The sequence below is a fragment of the Cynara cardunculus genome, assembly GCF_001531365.2.
Source record: "Cynara cardunculus var. scolymus isolate 2C chromosome LG 2, CcrdV1, whole genome shotgun sequence".
In the NCBI taxonomy this organism is placed as follows: Eukaryota; Viridiplantae; Streptophyta; class Magnoliopsida; order Asterales; family Asteraceae; genus Cynara; species Cynara cardunculus.
The window spans coordinates 56,238,694-56,248,891 of NC_037529.1; the positions used below are offsets into that span (position 1 = coordinate 56,238,694).

The 10,198-nt window shown below is 36.0% G+C and overlaps 1 protein-coding gene across 3 annotated transcripts in view; it reads left to right on the plus strand.

The window, feature by feature from the left end:
• The first annotated feature begins 6,487 nt into the window (after positions 1-6,487).
• LOC112507203 (mannosylglycoprotein endo-beta-mannosidase) overlaps positions 6,488-10,198 on the plus strand; it is a 26,954-nt gene continuing 23,243 nt past the window's right edge. Inside the window, exons 1-2 of one of the 3 annotated variants that reach the window (XM_025111658.1) lie at positions 6,488-6,749; positions 8,325-8,463. In XM_025111658.1, the coding sequence (XP_024967426.1) occupies positions 6,601-6,749; positions 8,325-8,463 (288 nt within the window). In that variant the 5' untranslated portion in view covers positions 6,488-6,600. The remainder of the gene's footprint in view (positions 6,750-8,324; positions 8,464-10,198) is intronic. The other 2 variants (XM_025111660.1, XM_025111659.1) reach the window with 2 other exon arrangements.

Below are 10,198 nucleotides of genomic sequence, written 5' to 3' on the forward strand. Positions count from 1 at the left end.
GGCGATGGAGGTGGTCGGTGGGGTCGTCAGTAGGGTATCACGTTGGCAGTGAAGCCGAGGAAGGGTTGTTTGCATATGGTTTCAACATATTTGGTAAAACAAATATAAATGTAATATAATTGAGAGTAAATTACATATTTAGTGTTATAACCAGGTTTTCTGCAAACCTAGTCAAAGTAACTTTATGTGTTTATTATGTGAATTATGTGATAGCATGCATGTTATCTTAAATATGAATGCATGAATTATGTCCACATGTGTGGTAATTGATATTATGCATGCATGTTGAAATATTATAGGCGGATATATGATAATATAATATGTGGGAATATTATTTAATTCAAACCTTCATGGTTAATAAAGGTTGATTATAAAACAATATCTTTCCACCGTCCAATGATTTTATATTAAAAAGATATCCATCACCGCCTCATCCTATGTATAAAAGGAAGAGGATAAGGTAAAAACCTTATCAATTTACTATTTTTACAAATATACAAGAGAAATTTTAAAGGCGGTGAAGAGCATTTCTTGAAGAGATTGCTATTAAAGATTCTGTTAAATTGATGCATGATAACCTGCAGAATCTGTGTTATTAAGGTGAGTTTTATTAATCTTTTGATTATAACCATAAGTTTATAAGTTGTTGTGTAATCCTATACTCTAGTAATTACAGATGATTGAGATTTAGAAAGAATCTGGTGAAAATTGCTCTTAAACAGTCTTGAAAGAAATGTTTTATGGTTCAAAGATTAGAACCTATTTTGGAAGGATTGAACATAAACTGTTCTTTAGAATTAGTTTTAAAACAATGCCCTGTTTGGGAAGAACAAGTTGAGTTGAGCAATTTGATCTAGAACAGAGTGTTCTTATGATTGGAAAGGTTTGATTATAAACCTGTGTTGAGAATATGATTTGGATAAAACTATGAACGAGGTTCACTCTGACAGAAAGGTCTGCAGCCTGTCATTGGATGAAATAGTTCATATGAATTTCAGGGGAAATAAGGATGGTCGTTGTGTGTGATGGATAGCTATTGCTATAAACAGGGATTGATGGATGTAATAAGGATGGTCGTTGTGTGCGTGCATGGTATAACTCTTGCTAGTATATCTATTAAGATTACAACAGATTGGAGTTCTCTCTTCTTGGTGATTTGAGGATTCAGAGATGTTGTTCTTATTGGAAAAAGTAGTATTGATGTTATGGTTATGGAAAAAAATGTGGCCTATGGTAATTGGTTTTGGCAAAAAGTATTTTTGGAACAGAATGTACATTTTATGAGGAACCAGAGAGGCTCTGGTTGGTCCTCACTATTGGACTAGAGGGTTCTTGTTATTGATTTGATAAATATGCAAATGTTTACTAAAACGTACTAGTTGGACCAGAGGCTTTGTATATATTGATAAGAGCTTATGTGTCAAAATTATATTTTTAAGAAGTTTTAAGAAAAAGGAATTTATACTCAGTACTTTATACAAAAGACAGACCAGAGGGGATCTGGTCGACTCACACGTTGAACCAGAGACTCTGGTTGGTCATAACTTTTGAACCAGAAGCTCTGGTTAGTACAACCAGAGGCTCTGGTCGAGTAAGAACTTTGTATCACTATTCTTTTATGAAAAAGGTTATTTCATTGGTTGGAAACTTAGCTAAAGAACATTTAAGAAATTTTATAAGAACCAAAAACTCTGGTTAGTGCAACCAGAGGCTCTAGCTGAGGAACCAGCAGCTCTGGTAGAGGAACCAAAGAGGATCTGGTTGTGATTAGTATGATGCTTGGAACCAGAGGCCCGATGGACCGAAATGGAATATGATTCAGTGTTTGCTACCTATGGATTATTTGAAATAAATGTTTTGATGATCTTCACCCTGCATTACATAAAAAGGGAACCTCACTAGACATTGATGTCTGACCCTCATTTTGTGTTTTCAAAAATATGTGTGCAGGTAATGAGAATAAGGGAAAAAACATTATGTGAATTACTTCCCTGTGTGTTTTGCAATATGAAGAGCTTGATTAACTATGTTTTGAAGAGTCGAGACAAGAAACATGTACTTTTGGGAATTTTTGAGTTGTGTAATTCACATTAAAGACTTTTGTATTATGGACCTATGTGGAAGGAAACATGTATTCTATATATAATATATGTGTTATATGCAATGTATGGATTGGGGGTGTTACATTTAGTCTTCGTGTTTGAAAAAAATGGTTAAATATAAAAAATATTAAAAAGACTAATTTACTCCCATAATTATTGGATATGTTGGAGGACCGTTAGTGTAAGAGACTAAAGGTCCATTTACTAGTCTCTTACTATCTCTTACTTAGATAAGAATCTCTTATCTCTTATCCAAATAAAAGGTTAGATCTTTATCAAAAAGAAAAACGACTCCAAGTGTTGACCGTGTGCTGTCCACAATCAGATATGGAAATGAAACTTACCATGGTTAGAGATTAAGGGGCCGTTTACCAAACGCTTACTCGGGTAAGTGAACACTAAGTCACATTACCTTACCGGATGAATATGGTAAGGACCAAGAATCTTACCCGGTAAGAGCGAGACAGAGACCAAGGGGACGTTTACCTAAACACTTACCCGGTAAGCACTTACCGGTAAAATTCAACACTATCGCTTACTTACCGGGTAATATTTTATTCACTAAAACGCATCGTATGCAATAGTTTATCCCGGTAAGCGCTAACCATGGTAAGAGTTATCGTCCTCACTTACCGGGTAAGACTCTCGATTCTTGCCTTCGCTCTTACCGGGTAAGATTTTTATTTCTTGCCATATTCATCCAGTAAAGAAAAGTGACTTGATAAACGCTTACCCGGGTAAGCGTTTGGTAAACGACACCCAAGAGTCATACCCGGTAAGTGAGGACGATGACTCTTATCACGGTAAGCGCTTACCAGGTGAATTGTTGCATATGCTACCATTTTTGTGGACTAAAATTTTACCCAGTAAGTAAATAATAGTGTTAAATTTTATCGGTAAGCGCTTACCAGGTAAGTGTTTGGTAAACAGCCCTTAAAGGTCGTTTTTTGAAAACATTTTATGTGTCTAAAAGTTGATTATTAGAACTATTTGAGCCGTGAAACCGAATAATGGTCATTTACAGTTTTTTAGTCGACACATAATATAAACATTTGGTTAACAAGATTTTATAGTCAACACTTACTCTACACATAAAGGCATAATGGTCATTTTACTTGGTCAATGCTTAGTACAAAATATCTGGTAAACAACAACTTTCGGTCAACAATTATCTTAATAAGAGATCTTACTCCACTCATACCTCTTATCCCAGTCCACGTTTACCCTTAAATTTTGGTAAACAGACCCTAAATCTGATACAAATTGATGAAGGGTTTTTTTTTTGTTATAAATAAAGATAAATGATCACTATTGTAAAATTGACAAAACTGGATCTTACACCATCCTGCATCTATCCTCGTTAAACATTCTCATTTCTCCAGTAAACACGAAATAGAATGGATAAATGAAGGGAACAAATATTTCTGGGAGGGGTTGAGCCGAAACCAAGAACTCTTATTTTTTAAGATAATTAAAGTAAAAAAAGACTTTATATATTTTTGATAGGGAGGGGGGTGACCCCTCCAGATCAATAAAAAACACTTAAACGCTAAAAAGCAAGACAAAATACGCGCTCGGGTGGGGGCGAACCACATCCACCAGAAAAAGCCAAGGAGCCCCGAAAGGAAAGAAGGGAAAGAAAAGAAACTAACCACAAGGGAAAGGCCCAGGCAGGCAAAACCTGAGCAAACGAAGGGCAACAACAGAGGAAAAGGAGAAGGGGCCTAAAAACAGGCGCACCCTAGACCAACCCAAAGGAAAGCACAGCACGAAACAAACAACAACCACGGGGGGAAACCCACGACCAACTACTCAGGCTCCTGAGATGTCAAAGGATCGACCTGGGAGGGAGTGAAATCACTGGAAATAAACCTAGCAGTCTCGCCATCATCAGACTCGACCACAATCATATCGTCCTCATCCAGGAGGTCATCCTGATCAAGGGGGTCATCCTCAATCTCGGAGTGAACGAAAGAGGCAGGCGGAGGGAGGTGGGAAGACTCAGGCTCAGAAGGCTGAGAAGAGTCAGCAAGAATGGAGAAGCGGTTGGACGAAGAGAGAGGGGCCTTGGCATTAATCCGAGGGGGAGGTGGAGGGTGTGAGGGTTTTGGGAGGTGAGGTTTAAGGGTAATGGATTTAGGAGGAAAGGCAGGTCTAGAGGCAGAGGGGAAACCCATATGGGGGGGATTGGTAACTGGGGGGGAACTAGCCGGGGAGGCAAGCTTTTTTTCCACGGGACGATAAACCTTGCGAGGGGGGGCCAACGCAAAGGAACTTTTAGAAGATTTTTGGATTTTTCTACTCTCCGAAGAGGAGGGGGGATCCTTTTTAACAAACTGGGTGCTTTTCTTTTTGACAGGTTGGAAACCTTCACTATCAATAACAGACATATTTTCATTTTCAACAGATTTTTCTTTCCTTTCAAATTCTTTGGGGGTAACATGGATGCACATAGAGTCAGAGTGACCAAAAACCTTGCAATGGGAGCAAACAGGGGGTTTCCATTCATATTCAATTCTCAACGAGTGTAACGACAAATTAAGAGAGTCAGGGTCAGGAATACGAACCTTAACTTCATCAAGCCAATTTTTCCTAGCAGAGACTTCAAGTAAGACTCTGGCAAAAGCAGATTTACCTGCAGCATACTGACACATATTCGCGGTCCAAGAGTCCATAGCTAGAGGTTTACCAATTTTACTAGCAATATGGCTTAGACCCTCATCATTCCACACATCAAAGGGGATATCATGAATTTTAATCCAAATAAGAATACTGTCATGAGAGTTAGAGTGAAGATTTAGGCCCGGCCTCCATTTTTGAATAAARATAGGGACATTTTTGAAMGTCCAAGGACCATTGTCAAGCACTKTTTGGAGGCCATCCTCAGAATTAAATTTGAAAAGAAAAATGCCGTGACCATTAAGAAGCACATCCTCAATGCCAAATTGATYCCAAAACTTAGACGCATAAAACCGGACCAAAGGGAACGGGAGACGCTTTCCAATGAAATAACCACATAAAGTTTTAGCATATTTAACACAACTTTTTTCCACAACCGAAAGCGGGATTTCAACAGGCTCATTCAAATTATCAGAAACATTGGGAATGAAGTGAAAATTAGCATCAACATGTTTTTGAGAACCACTAAGAATATTAGCATAAGAGTTAGGGAGGATAGGGGTATTTTTTCCATTCCAAGCCGAGACAAGTTTCTTTTTAACAATAGGTTCATTTTGGACTTGCTCATCTAAAGGAATAGAAGGAGAAACGGCATTATCAATAGGATCAATTTGGATTTGCTCAACCATATTTGAATCCAAAACCATGGAAGGGCAAGACAAATCATTAATTTGCAAAGGAGCACCACAATTACTACCAAGAGAATTAGAGTGTTTGGAGGCGGCAGAAATTAGGGGAAAATTAAAATTCAACATACCATGCACAGGAGGAGGGGCCCAAGGGTGAAGGGGGGAGGGAACACAACCAGTAGAAGCATGGGAGGGGAGAGCAAAATTAAAAGAAGAGGGGGTAGAAGACTTACCTGGGTCCAAAAGGAGAAGACCATGCGTGAATTCATAACTAGAAGGGTATTCGTCAATGCAGCGAGATGCATCTTCATTTTAATGTTTTATTTTTTTTATCTCTGTTGATAATAATACAGTTTATGTGGTTTTGAGAAAGATGATATTAAAGTGTAATAAAAATAAATTTGAAGCTATCATAAAAATTTGAAAAAATATATCGATAGTAATATCAAATTAACTATCTAAAAGTTTTCGGTTTTTTTACAATTTTTTTAATTTAATTTTTTATTATAATTTAATTTAGGTTTAACAGTGAAGTAATTTATTTTTGACTTAACAATATAATTTTTATAAAGATAATGATTTTGTTAAAAGTTAATGATTATCTTAATTATATTTTATATTTAAAATGAGATGTTTATCCTGTATTTGATTATTTTTATCCGTAGTTATTTATACGAATTCAAAAATAGAGATTTAATAAGTTATATTTACGTACAATTTTACTTCTAATCTTAAATTTTAAGTAATATATATTAATAAACAATATTTTATGCATAAAAAATGATTTTTAATTTTTTTTATCAAATGTGCTTTACGATATAATATAAATATATGTTTAATTAATTGTATAAAAAAATATACTACATTTTCTAGGATGAAAATTTTAAAAATAAGTTATTTAGAATAAAAATAACAGAATTCAACGTCACGAAGAAGTAATGATTGAAAAATTAAGTCCAAAAAACAGGTGTTTGAAGATTTGATGAATGGCCGCCATTAACAATCCTCAGCTTCAAGTACTCCGTCGCAGTAAACAAAGTGACAGCTAGCACAAGAGACAAAATCAACCGACAATGAACAAATTGGTAATGGTGCAGCTTGCATTTCAATTTATGAAAAATTAGTAGGGTTTCTATATGCATCAATATAATACAAGCTGCAGCTGCTGCTGCTGCAATTGAACTTCAAAAATGGGGGAAGAGCAAGGGAAGAAGGTTCTGGAGGAAGGATGGTTGGCTGCTCGATCTACTGATGTTGAACTCACCGGAATACAGCTGACGACTACTCATCCTCCTTCTTCCGACGCTTCTCCTTGGATGCCTGCTGTTATTCCCGGAACGTATGGAAACCTCTTTTCTCTCTGTTTGTACAGATTCAGCTTGAACTGTGTTAAATGTAGGTTTTGTTCCACTAGTTTGTCCAAATTTAGCTTGAAAGCCAACCTTTGTTTCTCTTTGGAAACATTTTGGATGTCTAACTGATCCCACTCAACTGCAACAACGACATTGTTTTCCTGTGAACTTTTAGACAAAAATCTGTCAGTTACTTCCTCCATCTGAAAATAGTTGCGACGGTTTCTGTTTCTAGATGACCTAAGTTTCTTTATCGGGGCAAAACTTGGAGATAAACTTACTGTTCATTTAATCATTACCAAATGCAAATGATTGGCTTTGGTTCCCCAAATTACCTATCTTATCATGCTAGAAACTCCCTCTGTATTGCTAAGTGTACAATTTCATATTTGGTAGATGTTTCTTTGGTGAAGTTTCAATGGAAAAGTACCAATTTGCTAATTAGTTATTATTACACTGTATTTGGACAGTTGATGTTTAAACATAAGATTCCTGTATTTGTTGTTATTGAGGGGTACTTCAGGTGTATCATGTATGAACACAAGTAAAAGGCTTTCAGTTTCATCACATGGGTGTACTAGACCATGTGTCGAGTAAAAATTTGGCAGGTATTTGGGAAGAGGGAGTAAGTTAGACTTAACTGGAGCAAGTACAAGAAATAGAATAATACCAGATTGAATTTGCAATAAAAAGCCCTAATCAATTTTGCATTTGGCAAGTACTCACTGGACTTGTATATAAGATGTCGCAACATCCTCTTTTGGGACAGAGGGAGTGTTACTATATTCTTTTCTATCATCTCCTATACAGGAGGTTTCTACATCTGAAGTGGCAGCATGGTGCTTTCCTAAATATCTTACCAAATTAAAAACTAATGCTTATAAATCATTTGTCTTCTTTCGTCAAATGTGAAGTAAGGTATATGAGTTAACACTAAGAATTTAATCTTACCCATGAAAATGAAATCAGAATTAAAAAAATATGGAGTTTTGAGCATAAATGGAGGCCTTTTTAATTGTTTTTGCTCTGCTATAAACTTTTTAAGAAGTCTTCAAATAGCCATTGCATAGTTTATGAATTATGCTTAGAAGAGACCTAAGACTGGAAGTGGAAGCTGTCGGATAGTTGCCTAGACGAAGTAACACAAATATCCCCGGTAGTCAGTCCATTTCCAAGAAATTATTCCATCGAACGTACTCCCCTCTGGATGCAGCTCTTCACTTACAGCTTACACTTCTGCTGAGTCTAACAAGGCTCAGGTTCGGAGATTGATTGAGTGAAGTAGGGCTCGATGAAATATTAAATGGAAGTCTCAGCAGACATTGTCCAGTTAAAATTTTTGTGAATGATCAGAACATTGAAACGCTTCATCTAGTTGCTTTCTGCAGGAGATCCCTGTTTGTAAGGGTCTTGGTACTATTCAACTGCTACGACCAAAATCACTTCTTTCACTTGCCACTATTTTGTCATTTTTCCTTCATATGAAGATTATATAAATTACGTTGCCTACATTTGTTCATTTGTTTTATTGCATGCATAGGCTGAGATCATTTTATTGGCAGTGTTTTAGCAACCCTTGTAAAGAACAACCTCATTCCAGATCCTTTCTATGGGTTGAAGAATGAAGCAATTATGGACATTGGTGATTCAGGGAGGGAATACTACACCTTCTGGTTTTTCACAACATTTCAGTGTAAACTGGTATGTCAGACATTCTCAAAGAAGTCTTTATTTTTGTGGAATTGCTCTCCTTTATGCATGTAAATCTCTGCTACTTGTGTATGGAAGGGTGCTAGTGTGATTGATTCAGCTCCTTTTTGTAAAACCTGACTATTGCATGAACACACACACACCCCCCTCATTTTCAATTTCTGGTAAAGGTATTTTGGCATTGCAAGGATAGTTCTTCTCAGGTGTCTTCAAAATGAAATACATAGCATTGTAAGAATAGTTCATCTCATGTGTCTTCGAATTTAAATATATATATATATTTATACTAGGTAGGATTAAGATATCACTATTTAGGCCTTGAGCCCAGGCTCCAATTTTTGTAGGTTGGTCCTCGACAACTTACTTCTACTCCATAAAGATCCTTGGGTAAGCGATGGTCCTCATGGCAAGTCTATATGTAACATCCCCCTTTCCGTGAGCAGGGGAATCTTTACAAACACAGGATAAAAACCCAAAGCCACAAGAAAGCATCTATTGGACCTACAAAGATACAAGTGTCCAATCACATAATAATAGACACGAACAAAGGCATCCATATCAAGGTACAAAATTGAAATATGTTAAGTGGTTGAATCACATCCCAAACCATAACTACAAAAACTTCATTGGCATAATAAATTATTAGGACCTTTCTATCACGTGGTTAATTTAGTATAACCTGTTCTTTAATTTGTAGAATTGTTTTTAGTCACACTTGTGAGCCTCACCAAAATACCACTACGTGATTTCTCACTTTGCTCTCGGTGTGCAATATTCTATAAAACTTGGGATAAATCATAAATCAAGTTCACAATAGAGAAGGTTACCAATGAACAATCCCCTGGTGTAGTACATAATCAACAAAAATATGAAACAAAAGCTAACAACTCAATTGATGACCAATATCAAAATTATTAAAATTAACTGTGGGATTGAATATTTATGAAAACCCTTGTTTGACAAACCAAAATGCTCTTGTTGATATAAACATGTATACCTTGACTAAGATATATTTAATTGGAAGAAGAGCCATACAAGGTTTCCGGGTTAGCATGATTCACAATTTCTCATCAAATGAGTGAAGAGGTGTAAATTTTACAAAGTGAAGAGGTGTAAATTTTACAAATTTGTCAGAAAATATTGCTAAATGCATTATTTCAAACAAATCTTTCTTCATTCCATCTCTCACCCTCTTATAAGTATGAAGGAAACTTATGAGATGCTTTTCCTCTTCCTTCGCTAAAAGAGTGTTGAAACACTGTTATGGCACTAATCTCGACTTCATTAACTTGACTTATGTCGCTTGACTACCATGGCACACTAATAAAGGCAAAATTGTTAATTCAGCTCTTTTCCTTTAAAATTCCATGTTCGGAATGTTCTCAATTTTCCAATAAATGTAAGCTGAAGAAATGGCAAGTATTTTGCATATGTAAGTCAATTTGATTAATTTTGTGTGTGCAACTTTTAGTTCCATCCAAGTAAAAGGGTATTTTTGGCCTTTATAGTAAAGATCATGAAATTTAAATAAATATTAAAATTTAATTCTAGCCGAGCAAGTAACGCCATATATGCCACATGAAAACTTTTAACTCTCCTGTATATTGTTCGTGATGAAGACTTCGGCATCATAACATTTAAGTGTTCCGATGTAGAACCTTCTTCATTAGAGATCATGTGATTGAGATCCTTAGAAGTTGAAGAACCCATTGAATTCACACACACA